Consider the following 22,430-nt stretch of genomic DNA (forward strand, 5'->3'; position numbering starts at 1 on the left):
CTTTCGCTGCCTCCATAGCTCTCTGGTGGGCAGCCTCCTCTGCCTCCTTTTCAAGTCATTTTAATTCAACCAGTCTCTGGTGTTCCTTTTCTTTCTCTTCTTCTTCCAGTCTGGCTAACTCCAGTTTCCGTTGGACTTTGCTTTCTGTCATCCTAGCCTCTCTGTTTTTAACCTAGCTATACCTGAGAGTTAGAAAGAAAAAAAAACCTGGCTTGTAAAATTTGCTGTGCTGTAACCTGATACTTTTGTCTCTGATAGCTGTTCCGAGCCTACAGAAAAATCCACTTGTTAAAACCACTAACACCTCTGCCTCCAGGCAAAGGGACAGAAAAAACTCTAACTGCTTTCAGTTAAAAAAAAAATCTTCAGGTGTGTGCTTTTGGTTAAAAATGAGCCCACTCCTCTGCCAGCATGTCAAGGTTCCTTCCCCACTCTGAATTCTGGGGTACAGATGTGGGGACCCACATGAAAGACCCCCTACGCTTATTTCTATCAGCTTAGGTTAAAAACTTCCTCAAGGCACAAAATCTTTGTCCTTGGGCTCGGGTATGCTGCCACCACCAAGTGCTTTAACAAAGAACCAGGGAAAAGGACCTCTTGGAGTTCCTATTTCCTCAAAATATCCCCCCCAAGCCCTTATACCCCCTTTCCTGGGGAGGCTTGAGAATAAACAAGTTGAGCACACACCAGCCTTGTGTTTCTTAGGACCCTAAAAACCCAATCAGATTCTTAAAAAAAACAAAACTTTATTAGAAGAACAAAACAAAGATAAAAGAAACACTCTGTAAGATTAGAAGGGAAAATAATCTCACAGGCAGTCATATTCAAAACATAGAGAATCCCTCTAGGCAAAACCTTAAGTTACAAAAAGACACAAAAACAGGAATACACATTCCCTCCAGCACAGCCAATTTACAAGCCAAAACAAAGAAAACCTAAAGCATTTTCTAGCTAGATTACTTACTAAATTTACTGGAGTTGGAGGGCTTGCATCCTTGATCTGTTCCTGGCAAAGGTATCACAGAGACAGACAAAAGCCCCCCCCCCCCAAGATTTGAAAGTATCTTGTCCTCTCATTGGTCATTTTGGGTCAGGTGCCAGCGAGGTTACCTTATCTTCTTAACCCTTTACAGGTGAAAGGATTTTGCCTCTGGCAGGAGGGATTTTATAGCACTGTATAATGAAAGGTGGTTACCCTTCCCTTTATATTTATGACAGCCCCCTATAGCCATGCTGGAGTAATGGGTCAGAACTGTCTAAGAAATGAGAGATTTCAGAGTAGCAGCTCTTTTAGTCTGTATTCGCAAAAAGAAAAGGAGTACTTGTGGCACCTTAGAGACTAACAAATTTATTTGAGCATAAGCTTTCGTGAGCTACAGCTCACTTCATTGGATGCATCTGATGAAGTGAGCTGTAGCTCACGAAAGCTTATGCTCAAATAAATTTGTTAGTCTCTAAGGTGCCACAAGTACTCATTTTCTTTTTAAGAAATGAGAGTGCTCCCAGATGAGCCCATCATCCCACTCCCTGCAGCACACTACCCCCTAGCACTGCTCAGCTTCCACATAGTTTATTCTAATGTTCCTGGGAGCTCGTCCAGATTCTGGTCCTGCTGCAAACTTGGGAATAGCCCCATTGACTTCTATGGGCTTTGGATCTGGTTCTCTAGGAGGGAAATGGGCCCTTTCATTAGGGCAGTAGAGTCTCAGAGTGAGGACTTCTGGGTTCTGTTCCCATCTCTAGGAGGAGAGTGGGATGTAATGTTCCTTAATGAGTCCTCCACCCTATTCCCTCCAGTACAGCGACCCCTATTGCTGAACTGGGACATTGGGATCCAACAACCTGAGAACAGCCTACAGAGGCCTCCAGACCTGTCCCTGTATTTTAGCACCCCCTAGTACTACATTGGGGTATTGTTAGCCACACAGACTAATGGGGAAGAGTGCCCCAAACTGAGCACCCCACCCCACTCACAGTAGCACAGCCTCAGCCCCCTATGGCCATGCTGGACTAATGGGGTCAGAACTGTCTAAGAAATGAGAGTGCTCCCAGATGAGTCCATCACCCCACTTCCTGAAGCGCACTACCGCCTAGCACCTCTCAGCTTCCACATATATAGAGTTTATTCTAATGTTCCTGGGAACTAGTCCTCATTCTGGTTCCACTGCAAACTTACTGTATGAAAGGGAATAGTCCCACTGACTTCTAAGGGCTTTGTATCTAAGGAGGGAAGGAGGGAAATGGGCCCTTTGGTAAGAGCAGTAGAATCTGAGAGTTAGGACTCCTGGGTTCTGTTCCCAGCTCTGGGACAGGAGTGGGGTGTAATGTTTAGAGTAGTGAGGATTGGGAATCAGATCTCCTGGATTTTAATCATGGCTCTGAGATGGGAGTGGGGAGCACATACTGAACATCAGGGAACTGGAGTCTTAAGCCTTGGGTGTTGTTACTGACTCTGCCCCTGATTCTTTGTGTTGTGTTGCCTTGGACAAATCATTCCTCTTTCCAGACAAAATAGTGTCACACAATTTACCACACTTAGTAAATCCTATTACAATTTTCATCTAGAAAACACACATGATGATGATGACACCACCTCCTCTGAAATGATTGTGCTAATGTATTTTGTTTTGTTGCAGTTTGATGCAGAATTGTTCTTCCTCTGAGGAATATTATAGGAAATTTCCTTCAGGGACTATGGTGCTAATAAGCGATGGTCACATAAACACCACCCTATATCGGAAACCTACTGACCGCTATTCCTACCTACATGCCTCTAGCTTTCATCCAGATCATACCACACGATCCATTGTCGACAGCCAAGCTCTACAATATAACCGCATTTGCTCCAACCCCTCAGACAGAGACAAACACCTACAAGATCTCTATCATGCATTCTTACAACTACAATACCCACCTGCTGAAGTGAAGAAACAGATTGACAGAGCCAGGAGAGTACCCAGAAGTCACCTACTACAGGACAGGCCCAACAAAGAAAATAACAGAACGCCACTAGCAATCACCTTCAGCCCCCAACTAAAACCTCTCCAACGCATCATCAAGGATCTACAACCTATCCTGAAGGACGACCCGTCACTCTCACAGATCTTGGGAGACAGGCCAGTCCTTGCTTACAGACAGTCCCCCAATCTGAAGTAAATACTCACCAGCAACCACACACCACACAACAGAACCACTAACCCAGGAACCTATCCTTGCAACAAAGCCCGTTGCCAACTCTGTCCACATATCTATTCAGGGGACGCCATCATAGGGCCTAATCACATCAGCCACACTATCAGAGGCTCGTTCACCTGCGCATCTACCAATGGAATATATGCCATCATGTGCCAGCAATGCCCCTCTGCCATGTACATTGGTCAAACTGGACAGTCTCTACGTAAAAGAATAAATGGACACAAATCAGACATCAAGAATTATAACATTCAAAAACCAGTTGGAGAACACTTCAATCTCTCTGGTCACTCGATTACAGACCTGAGGGTGGCTATCCTTCAACAAAAAAACTTCAAAAACAGACTCCAACAAGAGACTGCTGAATTGGAATTAATTTGCAAACTGGATACAATTAACTTTGGCTTGAATAGAGACTGGGAATGGATGAGTCATTACACAAAGTAAAACTATTTCCCCATGGTATTTCTCCCCCCCACCCCACCCCCCACTGTTCCTCAGATGTTCTTGTTAACTGCTGGAAATAGCCTACTTTGCTTGTCACCATGAAAGGTTTTCCTCCTTTCCCTTCCCCCCCACTGCTGGTGATGGCTCATCTTAAGTGATCACTCTCCTTACAGTGTGTATGATAAAACCCATTGTTTCATGTTCTCTGTGTGTGTATATAAATCTCCCCTCTGTATTTTCCACCAAATGTATCCGATGAAGTGAGCTGTAGCTCACGAAAGCTTATGCTCAAATAAATTTGTTAGTCTGTAAGGTGCCACAAGTACTCCTTTTCTTTTTGCGAATACAGACTAACACGGCTGCTACTCTGAAACCTTCAGGGACTGGGTCCCAGAAGCCAATGAATGAAATAAAAGCACCTGTGTTTCCTTCAACAATTGCACTTGTAGCTAGGAGACAGAACTGCTCTTCTTAAACAAGGTAGGTTATAAATGAGTGACTTAAGCCCCTAACCATTCTCCCACTGAAATCCATGGATGTTGTGCCGCAGTCTGCAATGGGAGCAAGATCATGTCATTGGTTTCTTCATCTGAATTTTACATACATGGGCAGAGAATCTTAATGTGTGTCTGAGCACATGAGTTGTGTCTGTGTTCATATCTAATCATCATCTATCATCTATCTATCTATCTATCTATGTATCTATCTATCCAATCTAGTCAAATCCATCTGGCAATCTATCTATTCATCTCTGAATCTATTATTCTGTATTCAACCTGTTTAATAATCATGGGTCAGGTCATGAGTTTGACTTCAGTGGTGTTATGCTAATTTACACCAGGTGAAGTTCTGGTCCCATAATTCCATAGTGCCCACCATGGTGATAGATAAGCACCAAACATGCTCATCATCATGCCATGATTGTATTTATTATTTTTGTTATTGTTGGTGTTTCTTGCTTCTCCCTCATCTCGTCCTTACTCCCCTTGTTCCTCAACTGTCATTATCATCGACTAGTCTGAGTGGAAATGTTTTTTCTTGAAGTGGGTCTTGTATTTAGATCTGAATACAGTCGCCTGGGAAGATTCAGTCTGATCTCTTCTAATAAGAGAGTCCACTCCCAGAATACGACCATAGCGCATGCTCTGCACCTGCTGCTCAAGAGTTAAATGGTGGTCTCTTTTAGCTGAATTTTTCTCAAACCTTCCTCCACATAATGTATGCTTTTTTAATTGCTTTCATGTTCTCCTGTATACTAATGGAGTGTCCAGATGCCTTGAAGAACACAGAAAATATCACTCAGCTGCCAGCAACAAGCATCTATACAGACCTTATTCCTAATGGTGAGTAATATTAATTTATTTAGAGCCACTCCAAATGTCAGCCAACAAATAAAGAAATAAATCCAAATCCCTTCTGAAAAAATAGTTTAATCAATATTGATGTTTTCCATGAGAGAATGTTGATGTTGATGTCAGTTTTTAATTTTCCATTCGATTTCATGTGGACTCTTCTGAATCAAATTTAAGGTTTTCGCTATTTCAACTTTTCATATCAATTCAGGGTGAAAACAATTATTGGAATATTGGGATTTCCCATGAGATGGAAATTCCATTTTCCATTCAGTTCTGCATGTACCGCAAGGGTCATGCTGAGGAAAGTACTCACAAACATCAATAGAGGTTCCCCAAAGTAGGTCTTAAGAGAGGCTGAAAAATTCCTCCTCTTCTCCAGGTCTCCCTATTTAGAGAACATCATTCTCTTTTGTTTTAAATTGTTCTAGGTAGTGCACTGTGCATAGTGCACCACTACAGTATGCTTTGGTTGTTGGATTTAATTTTCTCTATTTCATTGAATGTGTGTGAGTGTATACAATTTCCAGGAGAATGGTTCTGTGGTTATGCTAGAGTTTCATGTATCAAGAATGCTGACTCAATGTGTAAACCCAGTCTCTTCACCCCTATCATGCCACCTGTCATTCCCAGTTTCCCCCTTAGTAGCTCACTATTATTTGACGCATTGCTTTGAGAGCCACATATTGAAGTTTCTAAGGATATGCAAAATACAATAATTGTTATTGCTCATTTTTATTTCAACTCTGTCATTTCATTGTCATGCCTTTTATTAGGAAGTTCCTTGTCAACAAATAACCTAGAAGTAAAACATCTCTGGAAATCGTCTCTTCGTACATTGTAGGATCTTCCTTCTTGTAAAATTCTTTGTAGCAAGGTGATTAGACAAAGATCCTCCACTGCTGTAAAGCAGTATAGCTCTTTTTATATCCACGGAGCTGTTAAGATTTACACCAGCAAAGGGATTTGCCCTAGCTCTTATTTTGAATATTGAGAGAAACCAATGTTGCGATGATAATGGCAGGAATGATTTAAGTTGTTCTCTAATATTTAAGGAAAAATAACTTTTAATAGTACAGAAAAGGCCAAAGTCCCCCATTGTTTTCACCATTTATTGCACTTCTCATTCTTTAAAGTGCTTCAATCATGTTGGGCTCAGCAGCATCAGTTTACTCATGTGAGTAGTCCTCACGTATGTGAATTGTAACTGCAGTGGGAATACTTGCATTCGTATCACAATTTTCGTGATTAAAATCTGAATGAGATCAGAATTTGCCCTCATTTGAGAAATCTTATTTGATAAACGTGGCTGTAGAAAGAAAGAAAGAAAGAAAGAAAGAAAGAAAGAAAGAAAGAAATTACTTTTTGAATTTTCATGTAGACAGAAGAGAAATGTGATCGAAGAGGAAGATCAGAACCCCTGTGTAATAAATATAAATGGAAGGGTAAACACCTTTAAAATCCCTCCTTGCCAGAGGAAAAATTCTTTCATTTGAAAAGGTTAAGAAGCTAGGATAACCTCGCTGGTGGCTGACCACAATGACCAATGAGGAGACAAGATAATTTCAAAAGCTGAGGGGAGGGAGAAACAAAGCCTTTCTCTCTGTCTGTGGGATGCTTTTGCTGGGGACAGAACAGGAATGGAGTCTTAGAACTTAGTAAGTAATCAAGCTAGATATGCATTAGATTCTGATTTCTTTAAATGACTGACAAAATAAGCTGTGCTGGAGGGAATGGATACTCCTGTTTTTGTATCTTTTTGTAACTTAAGGTTTTGCCTAGAGGGATTCTCTATGTTTTGAATCTAATTACCCTATAAGGTATTTACCATCCTGATTTTAGACAGGTGATTCTTTTTACTTTTTCTTCTATTAAAATTCTTCTTTTAAGAAACTGAATGCTTTTTCATTGTTTTTAAGATCCAAAGGTTTGTGTCTGTGTTCACCTATGCAAATTGGTGAGGATTTTTATCAAACCTTCCCCAGAAAGGGGGGGATAACATTTGGGAGGATTTTTTGGGGGAAAGACATTTCCAAATGAACTCTTTCCTAATAATAATAATACCGGTTAGACGTTTGGAGGTGGCAGTGAAAGTCCAAGGGCAAAAGGTAAAATAGTTTGTACCTTGGGGAAGTTTTAACCTAAGCTGGTAAAAGTAAGCTTAGGAGGTTTTCATGCAGGTCCCCACATCTGTACCCTAGAGTTCAGAGTGGGGAAGGAGCCTTGACACCCTGATATTGGAAACTGGTATACTTCCATTGCTGGTATAAACTGATGTAGCTTCTTTAGAGTAAATTTATCAGATCCCTATGTGTTGTAAATCAGTTGTATTTCCACTGGTGTCAAAGTGGTCATTGTGATGGGTTGCCCCCCGCCCCCGAGGTGCCACCTGATGTACTGGGGTAACACTCAGCCCACCTGTTCCACGAGCCCTGGCTCCCTTACACTGTCCTGCTGAACCAGGTCCTCAAGCCTCCTGCAGCACGCATGAAGGTAGGGACACATCCAGCTGTGGAAAGAAACAGACACTGAAATCAGAATTGCATGGGAAGGTTTCAGCTAGGGAATTGCTGAGCACTCAAGAGACAGTTGGTGGAATCTCCATCCTTAGAGGTTTTTAAGGCCTGGCTTGACAAAGTCCTGGCTGTGATGATTTAGTTGGTGTTGGTCCTGCTTTGAGCAGGGGGTTGGACTCGATGACCTCAGGCACCTTCTCAACCTGGGCTCAGCCCTTTTCCCCCCCTTTATCTTTGTTCCTTAGATGTTTCCAGAAGTCATCCTGGGTGCGGATTCAGTGAAGAACGAACCCCGACTATCTCACTCCCCTGCCTTAAATAAGATTTACATATGGCAGGAATCTTTTGTCTTTCGTGTGATTCCCATACCCCTCAGTGGAAAAATACTGGTGTTTTATCATGGAAACCAGTACCTTGTGACTTGAACACATGATCCTGCAGTGTCAAAGCAGCCATAGGTCAAAGGCAGTTTGTAGCTTCCCTGGAAAGCTTCTCAGGAAGGTGGGAGATTAGCATCTTCAAAGACCTATTGTTCTTCCTAATGGTCCATTGACTTGTTCCCAGCTAGCCTGCCAGAATGATTGCATTCTGTCTGGTGGGCATTCCCCAGGTACAAACACTTTTGTAGTACAGATGTAAAGTCAATATTGCTAACTTTAGATACAGCAATGATACTTGCATACAAATAAGCTAATCATATTCATATCATAACCTCTCCAATGATACCTCACATAACCTATTTTGCATAAAATACATTAGGATTATGACACAATCATATCATATTATTACTATGAAAAATATGGGAAGCAGTATCACAGTCATATCTCCAGCTGATCTAGAAAGTCATAGCTTGATTGAAATCAATACAGCTATACCAGTTTACACTCAATGATGATTGGGCCCAGTTATATCTTTATATACAGAACTGCAGCAGGTTTTTGTCTGAAGCATCCCAACATGTGGGAAACCAGTATGAATTTTATGATTCATATGCACATATATGGTATTCTTCAGATTCAACTCCAGTGTCTCTCTCTTTGTCACCCCTGCAGATGACATATTCTGAGAGAGAGCCTGATGAGAACCAGACCATTTCTGATGTGTTCATCCTGGTGGGGTTTTCGTACCTTACCAGACTCCAAATCCTTCTGTTTCTGGTGTTTCTGGTCACCTACCTGGTCACCCTGGTGGGGAACCTGCTCATTATCCTCCTTATAAAGCTAAATCCCTCACTCCACACACCCATGTATTTCTTCCTGCTGAACCTGTCCTTCTTGGAAATCTGCTACACCAGCAGTGTGGTTCCTCAGCTGCTGGCTCACCTCCTGGTGGAGCAAAAGACCCTCTCCATTGCGGGCTGCGCTTCCCAGATGTACATCTTCACCATCATGGGCCTCACAGAATGCTGCCTTCTAGCAGCCATGGCGTATGATCGCTACATAGCTATATGCAACCCCTTGCACTACAGAACCATCATGAGTGGCCGGGTGTGCGCACAGCTCGCGGGTGCTTCATGGACCATCGGCATCTTGGTGGAAGTAGCTCAGACCACGTGGATCTTCAGCCTTCCCTTCTGTGGCTCCAACCGCATCCACCACTTCTTCTGCGATATCCCACCAGTGGTAAAGTTGGCATGCACAGACACATCCAAAAACAAAATCGTGGTCTTGGCTGTGTCCGTGCTGTTCATCATGAGCCCTTTCCTGGTGATAATCCTGTCCTACATCTGCATTATCTCCACCATCCTCAAATTGCCATCGGCAGAGGGAAGGCGTAAAGCCTTCTCCACCTGCTCCTCCCACCTCATGGTGGTGACTTTGTTCTATGGAACAGCCCTTTCCACCTACCTGAGGCCCAAGTCTATCTCCACCCTGGAGGGTGATCAAATGATTTCCCTCATGTACACAGTTGTCACCCCAGTGTTGAACCCCATAATATACACACTGAGGAACAAAGAGGTGAAGGGAGCCTTTAGGAAAACAGTAGGGAAGAGCATCTCTTCACACAATCAGAGAAATTAGAGAATGAAAAGTAGAGTCAATCAAAATGGGGGAAATAAGGGAAATTCATAAACATTTTGTTGAATTTCTCCCAATGACCCTCACTTTTTTAATTGGAATTTTTTGGTTTGAAAAGCTTTGACCTGTTCTAAACCTGTTGGGAAAATAGGAAGAGAACCATTTTTTAAATGAAATAAATAAGTAAAGAAATAAATAAATAAACTTTCATCAAACTTTTGATAGTCAGAACCTTTTGACCAGATCTAAAGATCATTGAAAAATCAAATGATAATCTTTAGTCAAAGTAGTGTCCTGATTTTACATCTTCAAAATTTGAAATGTCAAAGCAAAAAAAAAAACACCTTAACATAAGAAACATTTAATAAAATGTTCATCTTGGTTAGTTGGAATTTAACAATTTTCACCAAAATTTTAATAGTTGAATAATTCCAACCAGCTTTATAGAAAAGTCCATATAGGCTTCCCCTTTTCCTGCTCTGGCAGTCCAGTGCAGCATTTTAGGTTTTGGGTTGGGTTGTGGTTTTTCGGCTGTCGAATGCATTTCCCCAGTGTTCCCTCTGGCTTAATTTTAAATAACATTCCTCTGCACTTATGCATGGCTTCCTATATAAGACACTGATAGATTTTTCAATGCCCAACCTGATCAGGTCACACAACAACTCTGGAAGATGGCTCTTGACTTCCATGGCATTTTTTACTAGCAGATCAGATTATAAGATTATGGTGTATATCATAGACGCATCGATTTTAAGGTAATAAGGGACCATTTTGATTATCTAATCTGATATCAGCAAGTTCAAGGGAAGTCCAACATTGCCTATTTTGCCTGATGCTGGAGCACACACTCTGGGGGTGGGTATGCACTGTCCAGTCATGGATAGGAGCTCTAAGCCCGGAACTCTAAGAAGCATCTATTGAGCATGTGGAAACTGAGATTTTTTCAAAAGCTCATAATTTAGCCAAGTCTGGATGTTGTTTCCTGTAACCAACAAAAGGTGCATCCCTGACACCAGGGTGAGCCCCCTCATATTTAATTTTTCTGCTTCAATGCCTACCAGTGCTAGAGTGTCCGAAAAGAGAATTCTTCCTCTTTGTTAACACAGGGGAACCAATGTATTTTCCCATAATCTCTTTCTTGGAAATGACTGAACCTTTTTTGGGGGGAACCCTTAAGAAAATTTTCTACTGAGGCAGACACCCAACATGAAAAATTTCAGCCCAAATGGTTAAAGTTTTAGGAAGTTATAAGGAATTAAAAATGGGGTCTTGTAATGCAAATGATGCAAAACATCATTTATAGGCAATCTCCCATTGCCACCTATAATATATCTTGTCTGGAGTCTATCTAGATTCATAGATTCTAAGGCCAGAAAGAACCACAGTGATAATCTAGTCTGACCTCCGGTATAACATAGGCCATAGAACTTCCTCAAAATAATTCCTAGAGCATAACTTTTGGCAAAAACATCCAGTCTTGACTGGATCCACCACGTACCTCAATAATTTTTTCCAATAGTTAATTGACCTCACCATTAAAAATGTACAATTTATTTCCAGTCTGAATTTGACTAGATTCAACTTCCAGCTATTTGGTAGACAAGCTCCAAGTATCTTCAAGTAACATCATCTTCCCCATGTCTTCCATATTTATTTATTTTTCGTTCTGTGTTTAATTGAGCAATAGATCATAAACTGCTCAGAGAACTATTTTGTTCCCTTATATTTGCTATAAATTTCCACGTATGGACATCCTCATATGTCATGTAACATATCTCTGTAAAGATTATGAACTACTGAATCTATTCCTCCTATTGTATGCATGTATCATTTTTGTGTTCTAAGTTGTGAATATTGGCTGTGTACTTGCTTGATTTCTAAGCAGCCTTAATAAAGCATTTGGTCAGCTTCTTGAGAAAGGAATCACAGGTTTCAGAGTAGCAGCCGTGTTAGTCTGTATTCGCAAAAAGAAAAGGAGTACTTGTGGCACCTTAGAGACTAACAAATTTATTAGAGCATAAGCTTTCGTGAGCTACAGCTCACTTCATCGGATGCATTTGGTGGAAAAAACACAGGAGAGATTTATATACACACACACAGAGAACATGAAACAATGGGTTTATCATACACACTGTAAGGAGAGTGATCACTTAAGATAAGCCATCACCAACAGCAGGGGGGGGAAGGAGGAAAACCTTTCATGGTGACAAGCAGGTAGGCTAATTCCAGCAGTTAACAAGAATATCAGAGGAACAGTGGGGGGTGGGGTGGGAGGGAGAAATACCATGGGGAAATAGTTTTACTTTGTGTAATGACTCATCCATTCCCAGTCTCTATTCAAGCCTAAGTTAATTGTATCCAGTTTGCAAATTAATTCCAATTCAGCAGTCTCTCGTTGGAGTCTGTTTTTGAAGCTTTTTTGTTGAAGTATAGCCACTCTTAGGTCTGTGATCGAGTGACCAGAGAGATTGAAGTGTTCTCCAACTGGTTTTTGAATGTTATAATTCTTGACGTCTGATTTGTGTCCATTCATTCTTTTACGTAGAGACTGTCCAGTTTGGCCAATGTACATGGCAGAGGGGCATTGCTGGCACATGATGGCATATATCACATTGGTAGATGCGCAGGTGAACGAGCCTCTGATAGTGTGGCTGATGTGATTAGGCCCTATGATGGTATCCCCTGAATAGATATGTGGACAGAGTTGGCAACGGGCTTTGTTGCAAGGATAGGTTCCTGGGTTAGTGGTTCTGTTGTGTGGTGTGTGGTTGCTGGTGAGTATTTGCTTCAGATTGGGGGGCTGTCTGTAAGCAAGGACTGGTCTGTCTCCCAAGATCTGAGAGAGCGATGGCTCGTCCTTCAGGATAGGTTGTAGATCCTTGATGATGCGTTGGAGGGGTTTTTGTTGGGGGCTGAAGGTGATGGCTAGTGGCGTTCTGTTGTTTTCTTTGTTGGGCCTGTCCTGTAGTAGGTGACTTCTGGGTACTCTTCTGGCTCTGTCAATCTGTTTCTTCACTTCAGCAGGTGGGTACTGTAGTTGTAGGAATGCATGATAGAGATCTTGTAGGTGTTTGTCTCTGTCTGAGGGGTTGGAGCAAATGCGGTTATATCGTAGCGCTTGGCTGTAGACAATGGATCGAGTGGTATGATCTGGATGAAAGCTAGAGGCATGTAGGTAGGAATAGCGGTCAGTAGGTTTCCGATATAGGGTGGTGTTTATGTGACCATCGCTTATTAGCACCGTAGTGTCCAGGAAGTGGATCTCTTGTGTGGACTGGTCCAGGCTGAGGTTGATGGTGGGATGGAAATTGTTGAAATCATGGTGGAATTCCTCAAGAGCTTCTTTTCCATGGGTCCAGATGATGAAGATGTCATCAATGTAGCGCAAGTAGAGTAGGGGCATTAGGGAACGAGAGCTGAGGAAGCGTTGTTCTAAGTCAGCCATAAAATGTTGGCATACTGTGGGGCCATGCGGGTACCCATCGCAGTACCGCTGATTTGAAGGTATACATTGTCACCAAATGTGAAATAGTTATGGGTCAGGACAAAGTCACAAAGTTCTGCCACCAGGTTAGCCGTGACAGTATCGGGGATACTGTTCCTGACGGCTTGTAGTCCATCTTTGTGTGGAATGTTGGTGTAGAGGGCTTCTACATCCATAGTGGCTAGGATGGTGTTTTTAGGAAGATCACCAATGGACTGTAGTTTCCTCAGGAAATCGGTGGTGTCTCGAAGATAGCTGGGAGTGCTGGTAACGAAGGGCCTGAGGAGGGAGTCTACATAGCCAGACAATCCTGCTGTCAGGGTGCCAATGCCTGAGATGATGGGGCGTCCAGGATTTCCAGGTTTATGGATCTTGGGTAGCAGATAGAATACCCCAGGTCCTGGCTCCAGGGGTGTGTCTGTGCGGATTTGTTCTTGTGCTTTTTCAGGGAGTTTCTTGAGCAAATGCTGTAGTTTCTTTTGGTAACTCTCAGTGGGATCAGAGGGTAATGGCTTGTAGAAAGTGGTGTTGGAGAGCTGCCTAGTAGCCTCTTGTTCATACTCTGACCTATTCATGATGACGACAGCACCTCCTTTGTCAGCCTTTTTGATTATGATGTCAGAGTTGTTTCTGAGGCTGAGAAAGGAATGTACAAGTTAAGTGCCCAATCAAGAAACATTTAATGAACAATGGATCTTGGGAGGCTCCAATCCACATAAGAAGTCTACCTGAGGATGTTCAAGGTAGCATGTGAACAATAGCTGCTACCTGTAAGTTCTGAATCATGCATGGCCATGTGACTTGCCCATGTGACTCCAAATCTCCATTTTATAGCTGGATTCTACAAAGGGGGAGGAAGGGGTGTCCACCCACAAGAGAAAGTATATTTAAACCCCTGGAAGACCGCTCCATTTTGTCTAGCTCTCCTGTTCATCACTCTCTCATAGTGCAGTGGTTGGCAGATGGCAACATATCTATCATACGCCATGACAGTCAGGATGCCAATATCAGCTGAACCAAGGAACATGAAGAGAAAGGCTTGGGTGACACATCCAGGGTAAGAAATCACCCTGGTGTTCATGAGGGAATTGGCCATGGATTTGGGGATGGTGATGGGGATGAATCCAAGGTCCAGGAAGCCAGATTCACCAGGAAGAAGTACATGGGGGTGTAAAGATGGTGGTTGAGGGCTATAGCTGTGATGATGAGAAGATTCCCCATCAGGCCTGGATTAGAGTGTCAGAGGGAATTACCCTTATTGCCTTCTGAGTAATACCTCATGATCTACTGTTAAATGTGCACAGTACTCCTCTCATCCTTCCATTGATTAGGAGCAGTGTGTGTTCCTCACTGCTGACAATCAGACAACTAGAGAGACAAGTTGAGTGAAGTAATATCCGTTATTGGACCAACTTCTGTTCGTGAGAGAGACAAGCTTTTGTACCACACAGACTACCTCTCCCATCTTGTGTCTTTAATATTCTGGGATCAACACGGCTACAACTACTGCATGCAATCAGATCACTACTCAGACCACTAGTGTCAATTGACATAACTGTCTAACGGTCCATGGGGCAGCATCAGTTTACACAAGGGTGACCAGATGTCCTGATTTTATAGGGACAGTCCCAATACTCGGGGTTTTGTATTATATAGGCTCCTATTACCCCCACCATCTGTCCCAATTTTTCACACTTGCTATCTGGTCACCCTAGTTTACACCACCTGACTATCCGGCCCAAGATGTCACTTGAACAAATGCATTAAAGACTGGAAAAAATTACAACCCAAGCCCACAGATGGTCCCTCAGCTCTGTGAAACAACAGAGGAAAAAATTGGGCATGAAACTAAAGTACTAGAATTCCAAGACCACCCGATTCCCACTAGGGAGATATGACAGACTTTCTGAGCATCCAAAGTGTAAGCTTGTCTGTAATGATTCCTTCTCAAGCTCTGTATATAGATGACCTGATACCTGGTTACAAATTGATTGACGGCACCAATCCCAGCTCCACTTCCATCTCTGGGTGTTGATGAGCTAGTAGCATCGTTCAGTGTTTTTATGTCTGGTCTGAGCATGGCAGCGACCGTCAAGAGACTTGGGTTCTGTTCTTGTCTCTGCCAGTGGCTTGCTGTGTGACCTTGGGCTGGTCACATCTCCTCCCCGAGCCTCTGTTTCCCTCCTTCCCTTTGTCTTCCTGGTCTTTTATGAGCTCTGTGGGGGATGGGCTGTGTCTTATCATGTGTCTGCTCAGTGCACCCATTTACAGCTGGCAGCAGTGTTGCACATGGGATATGGTGATTGACCGGGAGGTCTGGATTCCTCTCCCATTGACCTCCTGGGGGTTCATCTATGCTGCAGCGGGGAACATCTTCCCAGCTCCAGTAAACAGACAGGGGGTAGCTCTGCCGAAGTTACTGCAAAAAAAAAAAAAACCCAAGTAGCCAGAGGTAGCCTGGGCACCAGCTCAGGCTCTATCCGACTATGTACCCACGGAGTTCAGCTGGGTTTGTACTGAGGTTCAAAAAGAACTAGATACATTTATGGAGGACAGATCCATCAATGGCTATTAGCCAAGATGGACAGGGATGGTGTCCGTAGCCTCTGTTGCCAGAAGTGGGAATGGGATGGATCACTTGATGACTACCTTGTTTGTTCATTCTCTCTGGGGCACCCGGCACTGGTCACTGTCGGAAGACAGGATACTGGGCTAGATGGATCTTTGGTCTGACACAGTAAGGCCATTCTTATGTTCTTATGAGGTGGCTAGACTGAGCCGCTCCCTGTGCTGCCGGCATTTACTGTGTTATTTTTACAGCATAGCTAGTGAAATCTGCCTACCTGAATTGGGAAGCACATTCCTAGCTGCAGTATAGATGTGCCCTTAATGTCCTTGGGCAGGGTCCAGACAGATAGGCTGCAATCCCAACTCTGAGTTTCAAGGTGCTAGTATGCCTGTTAGGTACAGCCCATATTCCCTGGGCTGTCAGCTCTGCTGTTTACTCAGTTCTGCCATCCTGCTGCTATATCTCTGAAACAGAAATAAAAATGGATAGGACAGGATGATGGCATTTGAAATTATGGTATCATTGGACAATATTAATGCTTTCTACCCTGCCTGAAAGACAATTTCCAAATATGGCTGGTGAAAAATGTACTTGTTAAACTGTTTGAAAAGAAAAATTTGGTTTTCAGTTAAACCTATCTATCTATCTATTTATCCATCCATCCAAAGGCCATTTTTTCCCTTTTTTTGGGGGGGGAGGGGATTTTGGTTGGACTTTTCCAGTTTTCAGCAGAAAATGTTTGGTTCTCTGTTGCCAAAGCCCCAAAATTGGTGATTTGGGGAGCTGGTATGAAAAGACAATATTTATTAATAAAAAGGAAAGAAAAAATTGGACTGTCCCTACTTGTTTGATTGAATAGATAGCAAAAGTCATAAAGAGTTAAAATTGGAAGTCAGATTTAGGTTCTTAAATTTGCCCTGTACATTAATACTCTAACATTTTTAGTTGAAATAGCAAACTTACTGTGTTGGTCTTTGGATAATTTTTCCCAATTTGTAATACATTTGATCCTCCAGTGGTAGAAAACATTGGCCACTATCTATCCATATATGTCCATTCACAACAGTCTATCACCTTATCTCTCTCACGTAAACATCACTGCATTATCCAGCAGCAGTTTCCATGTCCCTTGGATAGATTTCCTGAATCGCTGGGTCTCTCCGCAGTTCCTAGCAGACAGGGAGCCACTCCACAAATGGGCGCTCCCTGCTCCCCTCCTCAGGCAGGCTTGGCCAAGAGGTGATGCACTAAATGGGATGAGGGACTGAAAACCCCTGAAAATCTAGAACTGCTCCTGGGTTGTGCAGGCATCAAACACCATCACAGACTTGCTCTAGGGCTAAATAGCTGAATCCAGTCTCCAGGGCTGTGAGCCCAGCTCTGATGTGACCTCAGGAACAAACCATGCGGACAACCTGTCCCAGCCAACCCTAACCCCACAGAGGGGGAACACATGGATCTCACATGCCCTGGATCTCACATGACGGCAACATCCCTGAAAGGACCCTTGGCTAAAAACAAGGCAGATTTGGCTAAGTTATTTGACAAGTCAAATGTATATTTATAGCACAGGCATGTGACATACAAGAGCTAAGAGACTAGCAGCACCAGAAGCTCAGCTGGCCTGGAATAACCTGTTCCTTCATTAACTCCACATGATTACTACTGGGGCAGCAGAGATTTTTTTCTCCTGCGTTGCATCAGCAGCTCTTGGGAGGCAACCACCAGAGGAGGTCAGGCTGCCTGGGGTGTTCAAAGCTGGCCACTAAGAGGTACCCAGAAGCAAGCATTACAAATGAAAGGTCATGTTCTGAGCTGGTGTAAATTGATGCAGTTCCATTGATTTCAAAGTAGCTAGGGCTATTTACACCAACTGATGACCTGGCCCTTTGATTTCAATCAAGGTGTGGCCAATTTACACCAGCTGAAGGCCTAGTCTGTCAGAGTTTGCTTTGTTTATTTGGGATTGGGGATATCTCTTGAAAGCCCTTTATGTGTGTGGATGGGGATAGGGAGTTACTGTAGACTGAAGATCCAACAGTTTCCCCTGAATACCACAGCCCTCTCCTCTAAGCTCTGTCTAGGGCTCATCACCCTGTCTTCCAAGGTGGCCTGTTGGAGAATCCAACTCAAGCATTTGTGAAGCAGTTTCTCCAAAATGGCTTCTTCACTAAGGCTGCAGGGTTTGCTCAGCAAAAATCCCTCTGGTGACTTGGGGGGGGGGATATGATAGAATTTTATAAAATCAGGACTGGTGTGGAGAAAGTAAATAAGGAAATGTTATTTACTCTATCCCATAACACAAGAACTAGGAGTCACAAAATGAAATTAATAGGCAGTAGATTTAAAACAAACAAAAGGAACTATTTTTTCACACAATGCACAGTGAACCTGTGGAACTCCTTGCCAGAGGATGTTGCAAAGGCCAAGATTATAACAGGGTTCAAAAAAGTACTAGATAAGTTCAAGAAGGATAGGTCCCTCAATGGTTATTAGCCGAATGGGCAGGGATGGTGTCCCTAGCTTCTGTTTGCCAGAAACTGGGAATGGGCGATGGGATGGATCACTTGATGATAACCTGTCTGTTCATTCCCTCTGGGGCACCTGGCATTGGCCACTGTCGGAAGACAGGATACTGGGCTAGATGGACCTTTGGTCTGACCCAGTATGGCCATTCTTATGTTCTTATATTCTTATGTTCAGTGCACAGAACTCTGCCTAACAAGGCATTTGTTCTGTCTGCTGGCAAAGACTATGTGATCTGGGACACACTGTCCTGCACTGAGGAGCCAGAGAACTTTCTCTGCAGACTTCAGGGATCTGGAAACATTTTTCAGCCCCTGCTATTGTTCTACATTGGAGAAGGTGTGCTTGTTTGGGGCTGAATTTGGGATGTCAGGGCCAGATCCTGCAGCCCTCACTCAGCATTCTGGCAGCAGTCAGTGACAGTGCAATCTGAGCAATGGCTGCAGAGATGGGCCACATCCTACTGGATGATCTCTTACATAGATATAGCCTTGTGGCCTGAGCCATAGAATCAAGTGACTGAAATATTTGTATTACTTATCCATTTTGTATTACTTATCCATTTTGAATGAAAAGAGAGCCCAAACTGTAGGTCTGTGCCCAGGACGGTACGAACACATGTAAAATACATTGACATTGTCCACCAAATACTCAGCAATTTATCCAGCATAACATTCTCCTTCCCTCAGCAAACAATTTTCCCATTAATTAACTTTTGACTAACTTTTAATTAACTGTAATTTTTCCTCTTTAAGCAAATGGCAATTTTTTATCCACCAATGAGCTATAACATTCTCCTTCTTCAACCAGCCATAGTTTTGTCTGCCCTTCACTACTTCATACTTCTCCATCTTCCAAAAATCACAGACTTTCCCTCTTCCACCTATCTTCCCCTACCCATTTACAATTTATGCAATTCCCCCAACCAACACTAGCCTTCTTCCCTTTTCAATGATAATGAGAACATGCCCCACTCACCAACCATAACATTCTCCCTCCTCAACCAACAAAATCTCCATATAATTCTTCCCAGTCGTATCATGTCCTGTATTCATGTCTTCAAGAAAAGCTTTGGAGAATGGGTAGGCCATAGGGCACATCCTGAAGTTTAACAGACTTGGGCTCTGGGTTCAGAAAGCATTCCACTACCAATAGACCAGCACTGGTTTGCTCAGTTGTCTCAGCAGATTATGGTTCTCCTGGTGTCTAAATGAAGATAGGAGAGAAGAGGAGAGATGCTGCACTTTCATGTTTCTAATGATCGCAGCTTCTGGAAATGTTAACAGTGTGTGGCCAGAAAGTTGCTCTGACAGGTGGTGAATGAACATGAGTATTTACTGAAATATATAGCACAACATTACAACAAACAAAGCTTGTAAGTAGAGCTGGTCAAAAGGCAGGATTTCTGCTTCATGTGAAATATTGCTATTTCAAAATTTCCCTCTAACCAGAAACTCTGAACAAAAAAATATATATATATATTTTAGAAATATCAACACATGGTGTTTCGGAAACAAAATTTGCTTCCCAGGGCTCAGGCATCTGCTGAGTGAAACTGACAATCTTGTCAGTTTCAGAGCTGCAATTAGCCTATCAGCAGCTGTGAGTGACAAAATTGTCAGTTTCACTCAGCAGCTGCATGGGTCTTATGGACTGCTGCTCAGGGACAGGCCAACCATGGAACTGTTCCAGACTTGGGAGTCTGGAAGCCCTCAGGTTCCTGGCCCAGGAGAGTCTGCCTGGCAAGGTTACTCCAGAGTCTGTCTGTCTACTTCTAGACAGACATGAAGAGAAAATGAGTTACAATAATTGGCTTTCTCTATCCATTGATCGATCTATCAATCTATCTCTTGAATCACATACTATATTTTTGTCCCTCATATATGAATTGTATATATCCATGCACAAAGATGGGTATTCTAATACCAATAATAGGCCTACTTTGTGAAATCCTTTTTTAGCTTGGATGTGACTAGATTTAGAGGTTTCAGAGTAGCAGCCGTGTTAGTCTGTATTCGCAAAAAGAAAAGGAGTACTTGTGGCACCTTAGAGACTAACAAATTTATTAGAGCATAAGCTTTCGTGAGCTACAGCTCACTTCATCGGATGCATTTGGTGGAAAAAACAGAGGAGAGATTTATATACACACACACAGAGAACATGAAACAATGGGTTTATCATACACACTGTAAGGAGAGTGATCACTTAAGATAAGCCATCACCAACAGCAGGGGGGGGAAGGAGGAAAACCTTTCATGGTGACAAGCAGGTAGGCTAATTCCTTTGTGACTTTGTCCTGACCCATAACTATTTCACATTTGGTGACAATGTATACCTTCAAATCAGCGGCACTGCGATGGGTACCCGCATGGCCCCACAGTATGCCAACATTTTTATGGCTGACTTAGAACAACGCTTCATCAGCTCTCGTTCCCTAATGCCCCTACTCCACTTGCGCTACATTGATGACATCTTCATCATCTGGACCCATGGAAAAGAAGCTCTTGAGGAATTCCACCATGATTTCAACAATTTCCATCCCACCATCAACCTCAGCCTGGACCAGTCCACACAAGAGATCCACTTCCTGGACACTACGGTGCTAATAAGCGATGGTCACATAAACACCACCCTATATCGGAAACCTACTGACCGCTATTCCTACCTACATGCCTCTAGCTTTCATCCAGATCATACCACTCGATCCATTGTCTACAGCCAAGCGCTACGATATAACCGCATTTGCTCCAACCCCTCAGACAGAGACAAACACCTACAAGATCTCTATCATGCATTCCTACAACTACAGTACCCACCTGCTGAAGTGAAGAAACAGATTGACAGAGCCAGAAGAGTACCCAGAAGTCACCTACTACAGGACAGGCCCAACAAAGAAAACAACAGAACGCCACTAGCCATCACCTTCAGCCCCCAACTAAAACCCCTCCAACGCATCATCAAGGATCTACAACCTATCCTGAAGGACGAGCCATCGCTCTCTCAGATCTTGGGAGACAGACCAGTCCTTGCTTACAGACAGCCCCCCAATCTGAAGCAAATACTCACCAGCAACCACACACCACACAACAGAACCACTAACCCAGGAACCTATCCTTGCAACAAAGCCCGTTGCCAACTCTGTCCACATATCTATTCAGGGGATACCATCATAGGGCCTAATCACATCAGCCACACCATCAGAGGCTCGTTCACCTGTGCATCTACCAATGTGATATATGCCATCATGTGCCAGCAATGCCCCTCTGCCATGTACATTGGCCAAACTGGACAGTCTCTACGTAAAAGAATGAATGGACACAAATCAGACGTCAAGAATTATAACATTCAAAAACCAGTTGGAGAACACTTCAATCTCTCTGGTCACTCGATCACAGACCTAAGAGTGGCTATACTTCAACAAAAAAGCTTCAAAAACAGACTCCAACGAGAGACTGCTGAATTGGAATTAATTTGCAAACTGGATACAATTAACTTAGGCTTGAATAGAGACTGGGAATGGATGAGTCATTACACAAAGTAAAACTATTTCCCCATGGTATTTCTCCCTCCCACCCCACCCCCCACTGTTCCTCTGATATTCTTGTTAACTGCTGGAATTAGCCTACCTGCTTGTCACCATGAAAGGTTTTCCTCCTTCCCCCCCCTGCTGTTGGTGATGGCTTATCTTAAGTGATCACTCTCCTTACAGTGTGTATGATAAACCCATTGTTTCATGTTCTCTGTGTGTGTGTATATAAATCTCTACTCTGTTTTTTCCACCAAATGCATCCGATGAAGTGAGCTGTAGCTCACGAAAGCTTATGTTCTAATAAATTTGTTAGTCTCTAAGGTGCCACTAGTACTCCTTTTCTTTTTACTAGATTTAGAATGGATGATGCATGAAATGCCAGGTCAGTACATGTGATGGTACTTTTCCACTTACACCAATATTATAATGATATGACACCAGGCAAAGGATCCTGATTGTTTTTGCTGATACAGACTAACACAGCTACCCCTCTGAAACCTGAGATGGGGAATTTACCCATGCATTTCTGATGCACTCACTTTCTCCTGGCCACCATTGCCCATTCTTGGATCTTTGTGTGTATTGGCCATTGGCCAAATCCTGATCCATTTGAAGTAAGTGGTTAAATCCCAGTGATTTAAAAGGGATCAAAATTGGCCTCATTATCCTGTCTGACTGTCTTTAAGAAATACACCACAGCTTTCTCTTTAACAGACAGAAAAACAAACAAACAAACAAACAAACAACCCTTTCCCACCATAGCACAAATTGATTTATTTATTTGCGGTTACAATAAT

The 22,430-nt window shown here is 42.9% G+C and overlaps 1 protein-coding gene and 1 pseudogene across 1 annotated transcript; both read left to right on the forward strand.

Moving 5' to 3' along the window:
* LOC119841836 overlaps nucleotides 1-22,430 on the forward strand; it is a 362,869-nt pseudogene that overhangs the window by 120,967 nt on the left and 219,472 nt on the right.
* LOC119841828 (olfactory receptor 10A4-like) lies at nucleotides 8,445-10,162 on the forward strand. Its single transcript, XM_038369534.2, has one exon. The coding sequence runs from the start codon at nucleotides 8,560-8,562 to the stop codon at nucleotides 9,526-9,528; it is 969 nt and encodes a 322-aa protein (XP_038225462.1). The 5' UTR covers nucleotides 8,445-8,559; the 3' UTR covers nucleotides 9,529-10,162.

This window comes from Dermochelys coriacea, chromosome 13 (assembly GCF_009764565.3).
Source record: "Dermochelys coriacea isolate rDerCor1 chromosome 13, rDerCor1.pri.v4, whole genome shotgun sequence".
Classification (NCBI taxonomy): domain Eukaryota; kingdom Metazoa; phylum Chordata; order Testudines; family Dermochelyidae; genus Dermochelys; species Dermochelys coriacea.

Excerpts from the sequence above, each read along its gene's own strand:
- LOC119841828 (XM_038369534.2), top strand. The coding sequence starts at position 8,560 with ATGACATATTCTGAGAGAGAGCCTGATGAGAACCAGACCATTTCTGAT.